This window comes from Gymnodraco acuticeps, unplaced genomic scaffold (assembly GCF_902827175.1).
Source record: "Gymnodraco acuticeps unplaced genomic scaffold, fGymAcu1.1, whole genome shotgun sequence".
Lineage (NCBI taxonomy): Eukaryota > Metazoa > Chordata > Actinopteri > Perciformes > Bathydraconidae > Gymnodraco > Gymnodraco acuticeps.
The window spans coordinates 70,959-88,352 of record NW_022990636.1 but is presented as its reverse complement, the minus strand read 5'-3'; the positions used below and the strand labels follow the sequence as shown (position 1 = coordinate 88,352).

The window sequence follows — 17,394 nt, the reverse complement described above, 5'->3', positions numbered from 1 at the left end:
CATCAACAGTGTCCCCTCTTCTTCATGTCTCTTCTACATCAACATGTGTCCCCTCTTCTTCATGTCTCTTCTACATCAACACGTGTCCCCGCTTCTTCATGTCTCTTCTACATCAACATGTGTCCCCTCTTCTTCATGTCTCTTCTACATCAACACGTGTCCCCTCTTTCTTCATGTCTCTTCTTCTACATCAACATGTGTCCCCCTCTTCTTCATGTCTCTTCTACATCAACACGTGTCCCCTCTTCTTCATGTCTCTTCTACATCAACATGTGTCCCCTCTTCTCCATGTCTCTTCTACATCAACACGTGTCCCCTCTTCTCCATGTCTCTTCTACATCAACACGTGTCCCCTCTTCTTCATGTCTCTTCTACATCAACACGTGTCCCCTCTGTGGAAAGAGTGGGGAGGAGCTCCTTATTTTCATCTAAAGTAACAGACAGAGAATCAGCACTTTGGAAACAGGGCTGAAACAGAGGGGATTGTGGGTAATGCTGCAATGATCTGTTTGGTGTTTCAGCCAATCAGAGACATGCTTTGGATACATCTGAGACCTGTGATATATTGATGAAGAGGACGATGATAGGAGACCTTTGAAGTGTCTGCTGTTTGCAAATCATAACTCATTTATAGTACATCACTCATGCATTAATCTGCCCCCAGGCACCCCTGCTGAACCCTCTATCCCCCGTATCACCGACACCCACGCCGACAGCATCAGTCTGGCCTGGTCTCGGCCCGTTGATGACGGAGGCGCCGACGTGATGGGCTACATCCTGGAGATGCAGGAGGCCGGGGCTGAGGAGTGGAAGAAGGCCCACGAGAAGACGCTGCGATCCGCCGAGCTGACGGTGACCGGGCTCTCCGCCGGGAAGAAGTACTGCTTCAGGGTCGCCGGCATCAACGTTAACGGCACCGGAGACTTCAGCGAGCCGTGTGCCGAGACCGAGCCCGTGGAGAGACTAGGTACGTGGAGAGAGGAAACGCCAGATTGATGTTTAATAGAGGATAGGGCCGCACCTTAGCTGAAGATAATAAACAAATATTAAAGGGGACTCAGTTCGTAGTCAACTGGAGTTTCTATGGAGAACTGCACGAGGCCTTACCCTGAGATTCTTAAAACATGCTGAAGAGATTTGAACTTTTCGTTGTACCACATAAAATACGTCAGTAAATACCCCACTGGTGGATATCAAAACTGAGGGTGCTAACAAGAGTCTGCATTAGACGACATCTCGTCAGACAAAAGTATTTATAATAAATGTCTGTTCTGATACTGTCCTACAGAAACTCCAGACTTTGAGCTCCATGACGACCTGAAGAAGACCATCTGCCTGCGTGCCGGCGGATCACTCCGCTTGTTCGTCAGCGTTACTGGTCGCCCGGTGCCCACCATCACCTGGAGCAAACCAGGGGTGGACCTGCACAACCGAGGCTTCATCGACATCGGCAGCACCTCCACCACGCTCATCATCGATCGGGTGCACCGCTACGACGCCGGGAAGTACACACTGGTGGCAGAAAACTCTGCCGGCAAACAGGAAGTCAACATCCTGGTCAAAGTCTACGGTAAGGGAACGTGTGGTCTATATATTCTGCACGGTGATCAGAATCAGAATCCCTTTATTTTTACAACAGCAGAACAAATATACTTACATATTAAATAAAAAAGTAGGCACACAAACGCAATAAGTTAAAACAAATAACAGAACAGAGCACCATGGAAGTAGCTGGTACTGTTCACAGATAAATACATTGAAGTAAAGCATATATTGCACACAGTTTGTACAACCTATTCAAGTTACCCTATTCTGCTGTAGTGTCTCCATTTAACCAACGTATTTGCATTGATAGATACTCCTGGACCCACCGGGCCCATCAGGATCAAGGAGCTGACCAAAGAGTCGGCCACCATCTCCTGGGAGGCTCCGGCGGTGGACGGCGGCGCTCCCGTCAATAACTTCATCATCGAGCGTCGCGAGGCGTCCATGAGAGCCTACAAGACCGTCACCTCCAAGTGCAGCAAGACGTCCTACAAGATCGACGGGCTGATGGAGGGCATGCTGTACTACTTCAGGGTCCTTCCAGAGAACATCTACGGCATCGGAGAGCCCTGCGAGACCCCCGACATTGTGCTGGTCTGCGAGGTTCCTCTTCCGCCACAAAAACTGGAGATGATAGACGTCACCAAGAGCACCGTGACGCTGGGCTGGGAGAAGCCAGAGCACGACGGCGGCAGCAGGCTGACGGGATACGTCATCGAGGCCTGCAAGTTCGGCACCGACATGTGGATGAAGGTGGCCACGCTGAAGACCACGGACTTCGAGCACACCATCGAGAAGCTGAACGAGAAAGAGCAGTACCTGTTCAGGATCAAAGCCATCAACAGCCGAGGAGCCAGCGAGGCCAAAGAGATGCTGACGGCCATCACCGTGCAGGAACAGAGAGGTAAGAATCCTTCCTGTGCCTTACTTCCTGTTTGTTACTTCCGTCATTGTGCCGGATCGGATCCACATTCATTCTATAGTTAGGTAAAAATGTGACGCTGTGTTTCCTCCCCAGTGCTGCCGGTGGTGGACTTCTCCAGTATTCCTCAGAAGGTGGTGAACGTCCTGGCCGGAAAGACCCTGGAGCTGGACCTGCCTCTGGTGGGCCGGCCTCCTCCCGTCTGCTCCTGGTTCTTCAAAGATAACAAGATGAAGAAAACGGAGCGGGTCACCATCCAGAGCACCGGCAAGTTCTCCAAACTCACCATGAGCAACACCACCATCGACGACAGCGGCGACTACGCGCTGGAGGTGAAGAACGTCGTGGGCGTCATCACCGAGGTCGTGAAGGTCGTCGTGCTCTGTAAGGAAACTTTAATATTACTCTCTCTTTATGTTTGACTGACATCACACAGCTGACTGTGAAGAGGGAGGGCTGGGCGATAAACATGGTTTCATTGTTAGCAATAATGGTACATTTCTAAGAACTGTGTTACTGTGATGCGTAATCACTGGTTTCCATAAGAATTAGATAATTCAAGAAGTGTGTTTTCTGAGGATTGCTTTGGCATATAAAGCTTTTTATCAGCTTGATTTGATAACTTCTCTTAGCAAATGTTTTCTGACGTTTTTTCTGCTGTAGTGTTTTATCATCGTGTTTTTCTTGTATATATTTATTGTGTGTAATCCAGATGTGTTATGCTGACCTTATTGATTAGAATGTTTCCTAACATCTCTGCGTTCCCCCTGCAGCTAAGCCCGATGAGCCCCAGGGCCCACTCAGGTTCGACGAAGTGGACGCAACCACAGTCTCCTGCAGCTGGGACTCCCCCCTCAGGGACGGCGGTGCCCCCGTCAGCGGCTACGCTGTGGAGCAACGTGACGCCCACCGGCCCGGCTGGGTGCCAGTCTGCGACTCCGTCAGCCGACCTACATTTAAGTTCGAGAACCTCAACGAAGGAGACGAGTACGTGTTCCGCGCCGCTGCCATCAACCGCTTCGGCACCGGAGAGTTCCTGCAGTCAGAGATCGTCACCTGCAAGAGCCTGAAGAGTAAGACAATACCTTTTTAATGCTAAGGAGTTGTTCTATGTCTTTATTATTTACCTACTTTTATTTAGTTTTATTTATTTCATAGGTCTTAAAGGATTTTATCTTATTTATGTAACACTTTCAGTAGCAACATTTCTTTTTACGTTGTTTTTTTATATTTTAATCGTTTACCCTTTATTAGAATTATGACATTTGTATTACTATTAGGGGTGTAACGGTATCCGTATTCGTCCCGTACCGTCACGGTTCGGCACATGCAGTCACACGGCGAATACGCCTTTTTTTACGAGTGGGAAAAAAGTCTGTCACTCAGGGCAGCATTACACTATATATAATCCAGGGGGCGGTATTGCGCCTAAAAGCCAGCCGCCCGTAAATAACAAATGAAGAACAAGAACACAACAAAACGAACACAATACATGAAGAAGAAAAGTTAGTAGCTACGGCGAGTTCACACAACACACAGGAGCTAGAAGACCCACCTGCTTCTTTGAAATCAGCTGTGGGAACATTTCGGGTTCCCTGTGGACTACAACAATGATGGGGTGCGAGTTGTGGATCGGACGAGGACGGTGAGTCGGCGTTGTTCGACAGCGGTGCGGTATGCTAGTGGTAACACGTCAAACATGCTCAATCACATCCGAGTCAGTCTCAGTCCCAGCGAGAGGGTTTCCTCGACGGCAGGTGACATAATTACCGCCAACAGATCTGCCCTCACTGCTGACAACGTAGACTAACTCATCTTTCTGAAGAACAACTTGAAAGTAGAGTAAAGCTTGAGCACCTTTATTTAGGCATAATGGCCTCACACACTCACAAGTTAATTACACATGTTAGACATTGCTCCTAAAGGTACAGATTTTATTTTGTTTTATATTTATCATTGTATTTATTTTATATGTTGACATCAGGAGATGTTATACAGTTCTGTGTTGCCTTTTATTGATTGTGATTCAAACACTTTCTTATTATTTATTTTAATATTTTCAAGACATTATTTTTAGTTGTTCAGCTTATTGAACCTTTTAGTTTGACATCAGCCATTATAGATAATATGGCTGTGTGTGTGTGTGTGTGTGTGTGTGTGTGTGTGTGTGTGTGTGTGTGTGTGTGTGTGTGTGTGTGTGTGTGTGTGTGTGTGTGTGTGTGTGTGTGTGTGTGTGTGTGTGTGTTACTGTTTGTGGTTTGTTTTTAACTGTGTAATACAGTTAATGATTCCAAATGTTAGAGTTCCTTATTTTCATACCAAAACTTGCACTACTGTTACAAATAAATAACAGCAAAAAAAATATGCATTTCGGACTTTTTTTTTACTTTTCCTTGTTGTATCGAAACCGTACCGAACCGTGACCCCCAAACCGAGGTATGAACTGAACCGTGACTTCTGTGAACCGTTACACCCCTAATTACTATTACCTTTTTATTTGTATTTCTGTTGTACCTATATGTTCACTTTGTTTTATAACGTGTGATCTCCTCCCCAGACGCGCCTGGAACCCCGGGCCGCCCCACCATCTTCGACGTTTCGCGCGACGGCATGACGGTGGCCTGGAACCCGCCCGAGGAAGACGGCGGCCTTGAGGTTTCCGGATACATCATCGAGCGCAAAGAGGTGCGTTCGGAGCGCTGGGTGCGCGCCAACAAGAACCCGGTGACCATGACCCGGTACCGGTCCACGGATCTGATTGAGGGCCTGGAGTACGAACACAGGATCACCGCAATCAATGCCCGCGGACAGAGCAAACCCAGCCTGCTGTCCAAACCCGCCGTCGCCACAGACCCCATCGGTAAGAGACAGACCCAGTACTGTAAAACTGGTCCACATCGAAGGGCCGCCATCGCAGCGGTGGTACATCAGAATGTCTTGAAACAGTTGGGTCTATGCTGTAATATTAGGGAATTGAATCAGTGCGTTCCTTGAGATAGCTTATTGCACGAACAAAATATGTATATCTTTTAAAACACTGTTTGATGAAACAGATGAGACATTTCTATGAAAAAAAACTCACAAATACAAGAAAAACATAAATAAATGTACAATAAATATTTACAAAATGTAAAAGAAAAATATATAGTTTGGGATAAGAAAACTTTTGGAGAAGAGAATCAGAAATGATCTGAGACTGAAGTCATTAACTGACCTTTAATCCAGGGTTAAGCCACCTTTTTCCATACACTAAATCTCGGTGCGTTTTGACTGATGGAGGATTTGAGTAATATAACGTCTGGATCTGAAGTTACCATACAAGCTGAGGTAACGATACCCCCCCCCCCACAGATCCTCCTGGCTGTCCCCAGAACCCGAGGATCACCGACACCACCAAGTCCTCCGTGTCTCTGGCCTGGAGTCCTCCCGACGACGAGGGCGACGCCCGGGTGGACGGCTACCTGATCGAGATGCAGAAGGTGGGCAGCATGGCCTGGATGAAGTGCAACACCACGCCATCCCTCATCTGCGAGTACACACTCACCCAGATGCCTCAGGGCGAGGAGTTCAAGTTCCGCGTGATGGCCTGCAATGCCGGTGGCTCCGGAGAACCCGCCGAGGTGCCAGGAACCGTCACTGTAACGGAGATGCTCGGTAAGAGGATTATATATGAGTATTAACATCTATTACAGTCTTTTGTTCAGTTCTCAAAAAGCTGACAGAAATAAATACTACAGAGGAAAAATAAAGCAGACTTAGAACAAAGGATGTGCAGGATGCAGAAATATAGAACTTTTCTTATTTCAGAATCAGAATTCCTTTACACATACCACAGAGGGGACATTGTCAAACTTAGAAGAAGGCCAGCAATAACAAAAACTTGAACTATAAGAATGACCCGTCCTGCAGGAATAGTAATGTTTAAACTCTGGTTGTTGCAGAATCTCCGGACTACGACCTGGAGCTGAAGTACAAAGACTTGTACGTGGTTCGTCACGGAGGCGTGGTCCGCCTCTCCGTGCCCGTCAAGGGTAAACCTCACCCGACCTGCACCTGGTCCAAGGACAGTGGCGCCTTCTCTGCCAAGGCCATGATCGCCTCCACAGAGGACGCCAGCGAGCTGGTGATCAAGGGAGCGGAGAGGAGCGACACCGGCGTCTACGAGCTGCTGCTGCAGAACGCCATGGGCAAGAAGAAGGCCACCATCAAGGTGAAGGTCATCGGACGGCCGGCAGCACCCCAGGGCCCGCTGATGTTCGAAGAGATCCAAGCCAACTCCGTCAAGGTGTCCTGGAAGACGCCCGAAGACGATGGTGGTGCAGAGATCCTGGGCTACATCGTGGAGAGACGTGAGGCGACGAGGAACGCATGGTACACCGTGGACTCCAGAGTCACAGAAACACATCTTCTGGTGAAGGGCCTGTCGGAGGGGGTGGAGTACCACTTCAAGGTGACCGCCGAAAACTCCTTCGGCGTCAGCTCCTCTCTGAAGTCCGAGCAGCCTCTGGTTCCCAAGACCCCCATCTGTAAGTGTTCCTTCAAAATCCACATGCAGGAGTTTATTTCACTAACTTTGTTTATGATTACAGAGTTCTCCTAAACTCACCAAACGTTAATAACCAATATAACAAATAATTGTGTCAATGTCAGTAATGAAGTCGGGGGGTAACTAACATATTTCATTGTGAAATCTGTTAGTTACATTGCAGAATCTGAAACGGTTTTATTACCAAGTAGGTTTACACATATGAGGAATTTGCTTCGGTGTAAATGGTGCATTCAAAGATACAGGAAGAAGAATATGTGTAACACCTGTAGTGTTGAACAGTGAGTAATGATTCAGTACTAAATGTGTTTTTCTTTTACCTAGGTGTCCCCGAGGCTCTCATCACCGCGCCGGAGATCGTGGACGTCACCAAGAGCTCCGTGGCGTTGGCCTGGGTCAAACCAAAGTACGACGGTGGCTCTGCCATCACGGGATACTTCATTGAGCACAAACTGGTGTCCGTGGAGACGTGGACGCGGCACATGGTCGCCGTCAGCTCCACCATGTTCACACTGTCCGGCCTCATGCCCGATGCCGAATACTCCTTCCGCATCGTCGCCGCCAACGCCATCGGACAGAGCGAGTCTGGGCCCGCGTCCGAGCCCGTCACATGCAAGGATCCATTCGGTGAGAACCAGAACCAAAGTCACAACAAAAGCCAGAACCAGAGCCATACATTAAGAATAGAAGAATATACACAAATATTTTAAACGGCTCCGGTCACCCATGTTTTAGAAAGTACTTAAATAGATAGTTGATTCATGAGAGATGAATTGACAATAAAACATTTGATTTGGACCAAAATAAAGTTGGAAAGCTGTTTTAAGGAAACCATTGCCTGTGAAACTCCCAAACAGAATCTGATCAGAATCAGAATAACTTTATTAGTCCCACAGAGGGGAAATTGTTACATTTATGTATTCATTGGCACCAGGAGCTTATTGTTTTTATTTCTCTCCCCAGACAAGCCTAGTCAACCGGGCGAGATCGACACGGTTACCGTGGCAAAGAACTCTATCGCCATCCGCTGGAAGGCACCAGCGTGTGACGGAGGAAAGGAGGTGCTCGGCTACTGGGTGGAACACAGGAAGTCCATAGAGAGCAAATGGACGAAGTCCAGCAAGCAGAGGCTGAAGGAGAAGGAGTTCACCGCCTACAGCCTCGCCGAGGCAACCGAGTACGAGTTCAGAGTGTTCGCCGAGAACGAGACGGGCATGAGCCGACCACGCAGGACCGCCACCTGCATCAGGACCAAGCTCAGCGGTGAGCCAGATCATCATTATTATTATTGGCAGTATAATATTTAGTATTATCATTAAGTCATTCTGAAATCCCATTATTTAAGGTACTAATAAACATGTTCCTTGTTCTGTGGCACAGTTGAAACTGCACCGGGCCTGAGAAAGGAAATGGACGAAGTGACAACCAAACTGGGCCAGCCCGGCGTTATGAAGTGCCAGATCATCGGCAGACCCCTCCCCGACATCAAGTGGTACCACACCGGCAAGGAGGTCATAGAGTCCCGCAAGTTTGAGATGAGCTCTGACGGCCGCAACCACTCGCTGTCCATCAGCACGGACCAGCAGGAGGATGAGGGCGATTACACCTGCAAGGCTCTCAACGACGCCGGCGAGGCCGAGACCACCGGCACGCTGGTGCTGGAGGCCGCTGCACGCTTCCACCCCGACTACCCGCTGAAGGAAACCTACTACGCCGGCCTGGGGTCCACCCTGCGCATCCACTGCGTCTACATCGGCCGGCCAGAGCCCAAGATCATGTGGCTGCACGGCGCTAAGACCCTGCAGGACACAGACGACATCAGCATCGAGACCACCGGGTTCTACACCCACCTGGTGATCAAGAACGTGCAGCGCAGAAAGCACGGAGGAAAATACAGAATCCGGCTGCACAACCACTTTGGCCGGGCGGACACCGCCTTCAACGTAGAGATCTACGGTACGGAGCTGCAACAGATTTGTTAGGGGGACTGTTAACATGTTAGAAGATGAGGCTAATGTTATTAGCAATATACTATAAGCAGATAAAGAAAGGGAAACGTTATTGGTACTATACTGTTATTATAATTAGATTCCAGTTGAGTGCAGTTTGCTTTGGTCTATAAGCATTTTTGAGTATTTGTTATTCTCTTTTAGAATTTAAATGGAGGTTCTGCTCCCTTCCCCCAACTCACATATTCAGACTGTCAGTGTTGAGGTTATAATCGAATATGCTGCCTGTGTTTACAGACAAACCTGAGATGCCTCAGGGCCCCATCAAGCTGGAGGCTCTGCTGAAGAACTCGGTCATCATCAGCTGGAAGGCGCCCGCAGACGATGGCGGTTGCATGATCACAAACTACATCGTGGAAAAGCGTGAGGACAAGGAAGGCACCGAGTGGGAACTGGTGTCCTCCTCCATTAACGGCATCTCCTGCCGCGTGCCCAACCTCATCGACAGCGCCGGGTACTTCTTCAGGGTTTACGCCCAGAACCGCTACGGCAACAGCGAACCTCTGGAGCTCAGCGCCCCCATCCTCATCAAGAGCCAGCTGGGTATGTTTTTATTTATTTCATTGGTGTTAAAAGTCTGATAAAAAGCAACCCATGTTTTTATCTAGTACTTAAATGCTAACTTCCTGAAAGATACAGCGCTGATACTACGGTCTGCGCTAACTCTGACACATCATACATCTTTATGTATTCTTCAGTGTTCAATCATGTTTGAGTTTAGCCACAAATCTGTAGAAAAAAAGATCAACCCCTTCTTTTATAATTTCCTGACACCTTATTGTTATCTACAAACACCCACATGTACTCATGGTTTCTGGATTGTGTTTTCCTCACGCAGAGAAACCATCACCTCCTCTGTCTCCGGTTGTTTCCGGCATCACCAAAGACTCCTGCGTGGTTTCCTGGAAGCCTCCTCTCAGCGACGGCGGCTCCAAGATTAAGTGCTACTGCCTGGAGAAGAAGTTCAAGAAGGACAAGAAGGAATGGAGCGAGTGGGCCGCGGTGACAAAGGATGAGATCAAGCAGACTGTGTTCTCCGCCAAGCACCTGGCCGAGGGCGTCGAGTGCATCTTCCGCGTGAAATGCGAGAACCTGGGAGGTGAGAGCGACTACAGCGAGGAGACCGCGCCCATCGTGCCGGTCACCGCTATGGATATCCGTGCTCCTGCCTTCAAGGAGGAGCTGAGGAACATGAGCGTCAAGTACAAGAGCAACGCCACCTTGGTGTGCAAGATCCTTGGCCAGCCCAAGCCTGTGATCAAGTGGTTCAGACGAGGAAAGGAGATCCACTCTGACGGAAAGAAGATCAAGATCCAGGAGTTCAAGGGAGGCTACCACCAGCTGGTGATCACCGAGGCGGACGATGAAGACTCCACCGTGTACCAGATCAGGGCCACCAACCAGGGAGGCTCCATCTGCGCCACTGTGTCTCTGGATGTGGAAAGTAAGTTCAGATTTATTTTCCGGGCCACTGGTTCCCAACCAGTTTTTTTATTTGGTTTATAAAGTCAGAATAGGGAAACATTTCTTCTGTCAATTGAAAAACCCAAAATATTCCCTAAGATAGACATGTTCCAGGAATTTGCTTTGGTGTATCAGTACATGGCATTAACACGGGGGCAGAACATGAACTGAGTTAGGTACAAATATCTACAACATATTTAGAGCTGAGACAATTTTAGAAGAGGTTGTGTTTGCAGGAATTTAAATAAGACTTGACATTTAAACATTTTCTTATTTCTAGTTCCAGCCAAGATCAACCTGCCGAAGAACCTGAAGGACAAGGAAGCCATTCCCGCCCTGCGCGGAGAAGTGGTCAATATCAAGATTCCTTTCAGCGGCAAACCAGATCCTGTCATCACATGGCAGAAGGGACAAGATCTCATCGACAGCAACGGCCACTACCAGGTCATCGTCACCAGGTCGTTCACCTCGCTGGTGTTCTCCAACGGAGTGGAGAAGAAGGATGCCGGTTTCTACATTGTCTGTGCCAAGAACAGGTTTGGAATCGACCAGCAGACAGTCGAGTTGGATGTGGCCGACGTTCCCGATCCTCCACGTGGAGTCAAAGCCACCGACGTCTCCAGGGATTCTGTCAGGCTGAACTGGGTGGCCCCCGCCAATGACGGAGGCAGCAGGGTCGTCAGCTACATCATTGAGAAGTGCCCCACCACCGCCGAGAGGTGGGAGCGCGTCGTCCAGTCCAGAGACACCCACTACACCGTGACCAATCTCTTCGGAGGAACCAGCTACCAGTTCAGAGTCATCGCTGAGAACAAGTTTGGACAGAGCACTCCATCTGAGACCAGCGGACCAATCATGACCAAGGAGGACAAATCCAGAGTCCTGCTGTACGACCAGGAGGTGGACGATAGTGGTCGCATCCCCAGGGGCAAGATTCACTCTGACGTCAAGAATATGCACACCAAGTACGCCATTGCAGAGGAGTTGGGCAGAGGTCAGTTTGGTATTGTCCACCGCTGTGTGAACATCACCACTGAGAAGACTTACATGGCTAAATACTGCAAGGTGAGAGGCGCTGATCAAGCGATCGTCAAGAAGGAAATCGCTACCCTAAATCTGGCGAAACATGAAAACTTCCTGCTCCTGCAAGAGTCCTTTGACAGCCCAGAGGAGCTGGTGTTGATCTATGACTTCATATCTGGCGCAGACATCTTTGAGCGCCTCAGCACAGCCGAGTTTGAGTTCAATGAGCGCGAGATCGTCAACTACATCCGGCAGATCTGCTCGGCTCTTGATTTCCTGCATGATGAGAGCTACGGACACTTTGACATCAGACCTGAGAACATCGTGTACACAACTCGAACCGGCTCTAACGTGAAGATCATTGAGTTGGGCCAGTCCAGACACCTGACTCCTGGAGACATCATCAAAGTCCAGTACACCACTGCAGAGTACGCTGCTCCTGAGATCCACCAGTGTGACATGGTCAGCGCCGTCACCGACATGTGGGCGGTGGGTGTCCTCACCTACGTGCTCCTCAGTGGCCTGAATCCATTCACAGCTGAAACAAACCAGCAGATGATTGACAACATCTCCAGTGCCGCCTACACCTACGAAGACGAGTCCTTCAAACAGGTCAGTGTGGAGGCGTTGGACTTCACAGACCGCCTGATGACGAAGGAGCGTAAACATCGTATGTCCGCGGCCGAGGCTCTGGTGCATCCTTGGCTGACCAAGCCTGCAGAGGAGATCAGCAGCAGGGCGATGCAGACCGGCAGACACAAGAGATACTACCAGACAATGGAAAAGAAAGAGTGGAAGACAGTTGTCTCCGCAGCCCGTGTAGCCAGCGGCGGCTCCATCAGAACCCAGCGTGGCGTCTTTGTCTCCAAGGTGAAGATCGCTCCGTTTGAACACGGCCCTGTCGGAGGCCAGATCAGCCATGCCGTGGCGAAAGAGGGAAGCAATGTGAAATTTGGCTGCAACATTGAAAACTACGACAGTACTACTGAAGTCACATGGTACTGTGGCGTCAGGCAGCTTGAAGCTGGAGACAAATATGAAATTGAATTTGAGGACGGCCTGGCTTTCATCACCATCAACAAGGTCACGAGGGCAGATGATGGCACCTACAGATGCAAGATTGTGAACGAGTATGGAGAGGACAGCGCCTACGCAGAGCTGTTTATCAACGGTGTCAGATCTTACCGTGACTTCTTCACCGCCCGCGTGGTAAAGAAGACGAAGCGCAGAGTGGACACTGCCAGGATGCTTCAGAAGCCTCCGGAGTTCACTCTTCCTTTGGTCAACCGCACCGCCTACATTGGTGAGGACATACGCCTTAGTGTCACCGTCACAGTTCACCCAGAGCCTCGTGTCGTCTGGCACAAATCTGGACAGAAACTGGTCCCTGGACAAGATGAAAAGAAATACACCTTTATCAGCGACAAGGGCCTGTACCAGATGATCATCCACAAACTTGAGGATGAGGACGATGCCGAGTACAGCGTTGTGGCACGCAACAGTTTCGGTGATGACAGCTGCAAGGCTCGTATCACCATTGTTCCCCGACCTAAACCAGCAGACCTCACCTTGAGGCCAATGTTCAAACGCCTGCTCGCCAACGTGGAGTGCCGGGAGGGCCAGAATGTGCGCTTTGAGATCAGAGTATCCGGACATCCCCAATTGAAGTGGGAGAAGGACGGCATGCCTTTGGCCTTTGGACCGTCCATCGAGGTCATCCATGAGGGTCTTGATTACTACATCCTTCACGTAGGAGGCACTCTGATTGACGACTCCGGTGTTTACCGAGTCACTGCTACCAACTCTGCCGGCTCCGCCAGCTGCCAGGCAACACTCAAGGTCGAGCGGTCCACTCACGTGAGGAGGGAAGTCGAAATGAGTGCCAAGGAGAAGAAAGCAATGGCTGGAAAGGCAGAAATGGACAAAAAGGTGAGGCTGTCTCAGATTCTGTCTGACACAGTATTCATACCTCTACCACCCTTGGCAGTGCAGGCAGTCAGGGAGGCAGCCTCCATGTTCAAGCCCGCCGTGACCACAAAGAAGGGGGAGAAGACCGAGGCGGAGATTCAGAAGGAAAAAGAGGAGAAGAAGAAGCGCGCTGATGAAAAGAGGCTGCGCATGCCATACGATGTTCCTGCTCCTCGCGTCATTAACCCTGCGTCTCTCATGGAGGACGTGGAGATCAAACACTTCCAGCCACTCTCTGACATGAAGTGGTACAAGAAGCTGCGAGATCAGTACGAGTTCCCTGAGCCGATGGACAAAATCCAGCAGAAGAGGTTGAAGCGTATCCGCCTCTCCAGGTGGGACCAGTTCTACGAGATTCCTATCAGGATCAAGGACCAGTATAAGCCCAAGTGGCGCATCTCTGCCATGACTCAGGACGACTTGGAGACCGTGAGGCCTGCAAGGCAGCGCTCTCCTTCCCCTGAGCTGGAAGCCTACCACCGCATCAGGAGGAGGTCTCTGGGTGACATGTCCGACGAGGAGCTCCTGCTGCCTGTGAAAGAGTACCTGTCCATGAAGAGGACTGAGGAGGAGAGGCTTCGTCTGGAGGATGAGCTGGAGTATGGTTACTCTGCTTCCCCACCCAGTTTCAGCCCGGTGCGCTTCGAGCTGTCGGCCCTGCGTCCATCATCCCCAAGAAAAGCCTACCGCGAGGACGAAGAGGCGGAAGAGGCCTGTAGATACGACTCCTATAGAATCCCATCTAAATACGAGGCCGGACCCAGTTACGTTGACCTCCGCCAGCGACACGACAAAGCCACCCACAGACCTCAAAGACAGAAACAGAGGGTGCATGAGGAGAGAGAAGACCAGGAGCTGCTGCGCCCTCACACAACCGGCCAGAGGTTATCCACCTACAAGAGTGCGCTCAAACGCATGGAGTTTGAGGAGAAGACTCGCACCTCTAAAAAGGAAACAACTGTCACCGTCTCGACCTACTCTAAGGACGTTGAATCTGAACACCTCACATCCTTCACCTCCGAATATATGCCCAAACCAATCAAGAAGCTCGAAACACCTGAGCCCCACATAAGGACATCACGTAGCCAAGAAAGGTCTGCCGTGTCCGATGTGGCCCTCACTAAAGTCGACTATGCCTCCAGGTATGAGGAGAGAAAGATGGCTCTGAGATCGGAGAGGAAATCGGTGGAGAGGACTTTCGAGACTGTGACACAGGCTCCCTTCAGTCTTGACCACGGCCCCCGGATCACCATTAGGATGCGGTCGCACCGCGTACCCTACAGCTCCAACACCAGGTTCACCCTGAACATCCAGGCCAGACCCGAGCCAGAGGTCAAGTGGTTCCACAATGGGAAAGAGATTCATCAGACCGGCAAATACCACATGAGCCACCTCAGTGGGGTCCTGACTCTCAGGATTAACAACTGCATGACTGAAGACTCCGGCACGTACCGCGTGGTCTGCACCAACGCCAAGGGAGAGACTTCGGACTACGCCACGTTGGATGTGGCCGGAGAGGAATACGCTGCCTTCTCCTCGCTCCGCAAAGACGAGGAGCCTCCGTCCTCCCATCTCCCAGAGATGACCCGGACAGAGGAGTATCACATGTCCTCCTCGAAGACAACCGTGATGGAGAGCAGGACTGAGACAAAGAGCACCACTGTTGTTGTTGAGAAGCGTAAGGAGAAGACGACTTCTCCAGCCAAGATCCTGAGCAAACCTCACTCCCTGACAGTGGAGGAGGGAGACTTCGTCAGGTTTGAGTGCGATGCGGACGGCGAACCGGCGCCTTCAATCACCTGGCTCCACCAAGGATCCTCCATCGGATCCTCTTTCCGTCACCACATCGTCTCCACGCAGCGCAGCTCCTCCTTAGAGATCTCCACCGTGGAGATGTCGGACGATGGCAGCTACTCCGTGCTGGTGGAAAACGCCGGAGGCAAACAAGAGGCCCATTTCACTCTGACCGTCCGCAAGTCCGAATCCAAGGAGAAACTGGCGGCCAGAATCACCTCCCCTGAGGCCAAGTCCCCCATACCAGTCAAGTCCCCCGAACCAATCAAGTCTCCTCAGAGGGTCAAGTCCCCGGAGCCAATCAAATCCCCTCTGAGGGTCAAGTCCCCGGAGCCAATCAAATCCCCTCTGAGGGTCAAGTCCCCGGAGCCAATCAAATCCCCTCTGAGGGTCAAGTCCCCGGAGCCAATCAAGTCTCCACAGAGGGTGAAGTCCCCAGTCTCTCCAAAGTCCCCGACTCCGTAAAGGTAAGAGGAAAACTATCTGTCCCCCCAGATTCAATCCCATATACAAACACATGTGTTGAACACATGGTATGAATACACATTACACATAGCGCTTGTGATACTATGAAGTGGCTATTCCTGTGTCTGATTAGTAATTTATTTATTTTGTTTTCACCTCCAGATGCCCCCGACTGATGGACACTGAGCCCGGAGACCCTGATCACGTCTGCTCCATGTAAAAACCTAAAAGTTAATTTATTTCCCCGCTCCCCTACTCCAGAACCTTTGATTTAGTGAATTAGCAATGATCATTTTTACGTGAGAACGATCTGGATTCCTGTTTTGTAAATATGAACTATTTTTGTACCAAACTTGACATTAATTTATGCCAAACTAGACTCACGTCTAACGTTGTTATAAAATGTGCCATATTGGACAATTAAGACGTAGGATTTTTGAACTGTGACATGTACATAATGTATATAGCCGAATTGAACGGTTATGGGAAATGTATGCATTGTTATTTATGACAATATTACCTGAAACAAAGATGAACACGTTTCACCAGGAGAAAGTTTCCCCAGGAACGAATACCCTGAGAAGCGAGAAACGAAACTCTGTGCCTCAACGATCAGTTGAAGTCTAAAGCTGGCCTCGGCAGGTAGAGCGGCTCCCTGCCGACGAAACTCAGACAAACTTATTATTTTGGATCTTTCCGTTTCTGACGGAGGACGAGGCCCTGAGCGCTGTGTGCTAACCCTCATGTACGCAGCGTGAACCGGCCTCGCCCCCCGCCGACGTGTCGATGAGCGCGCTCTCACCGTCTCAGTTATTAATTATTCATATTATTTGTATTCTGAGCGCTGCTCTGCACGGCGCGGCGGCTGCGGCTATCTGTCGCTGTGCTGCACAGAGCAGCGCCACTCTGGAGGATCGCTGTGTGTGTGTGTGTGTGTGTTAGCTGATAGCGGGCTCCTCTTTATCCAGCAGCGTCTCCATCTGCTGCAGAGGAAGCTAACGTCTGAACTTCGATCTGTAGACCTTTATTGCATCCTCCTTGAGTTAATGCATTTCTGATTTAATAAAGCATGATTCAGCACTACGCCTCTCTCCTGTGTCTCTGTGTGTCTCCTGCTTCTCTTTCAACGCTCAGAGGTTTTATGATCACCTCCACAACGGTCCCTTTTAGCCTTAATCTTCATTCACTATACTATCATATACATAATGTTAGTTTTACTGTAATGACTTCTTTCATAATGTTAGATTTACTGTAATGACTTATTTCATAATGTTAGATTTACTGTAATGACTTATTTCATAATGTTAGAGTTACTGTAATGACTTCTTTCATAATGTTAGAGTTACTGTAATGACTTATTTCATAATGTTAGAGTTACTGTAGCTACAATGACTTCTTGCATAATGTTTGACATTCTATCAGAAATCCTTACATCACAGAGCAAAACACTTTATTTTTAATTATTTCATTTCATAATTGTATTCAAAGCAGAACTTAGACTTCTCCTCTCCGTGGATTTACAACGTGTTGGATAATCCCCAGGGTGCATTCATATGATATCTGCAGGACAGCTGTTCCCATGTGAAGTGCACGACCTGCAGAGTATTCACAAAACAGACAAAGGAAAGCGTGTCCTCAGCAGAAACATGATTTATTTT

General features: G+C 49.5%; 1 protein-coding gene across 1 annotated transcript in view; it reads left to right on the top strand.

Moving 5' to 3' along the window:
• ttn.1 (titin, tandem duplicate 1) overlaps window positions 1-16,819 on the top strand; it is a gene marked incomplete in the record, with an annotated part of 218,433 nt that extends 201,614 nt beyond the window's left edge. The window contains 15 exon segments of the mRNA XM_034229211.1: window positions 665-967; window positions 1,289-1,570; window positions 1,856-2,449; window positions 2,564-2,851; window positions 3,241-3,540; window positions 5,025-5,327; window positions 5,819-6,121; window positions 6,409-6,993; window positions 7,338-7,640; window positions 7,977-8,276; window positions 8,394-8,969; window positions 9,260-9,565; window positions 9,861-10,466; window positions 10,767-15,738; window positions 15,899-16,819. Of these exon segments, the coding sequence (XP_034085102.1) occupies window positions 665-967; window positions 1,289-1,570; window positions 1,856-2,449; window positions 2,564-2,851; window positions 3,241-3,540; window positions 5,025-5,327; window positions 5,819-6,121; window positions 6,409-6,993; window positions 7,338-7,640; window positions 7,977-8,276; window positions 8,394-8,969; window positions 9,260-9,565; window positions 9,861-10,466; window positions 10,767-15,736 (10,019 nt within the window).
• Window positions 16,820-17,394: the final 575 nt, after the last annotated feature.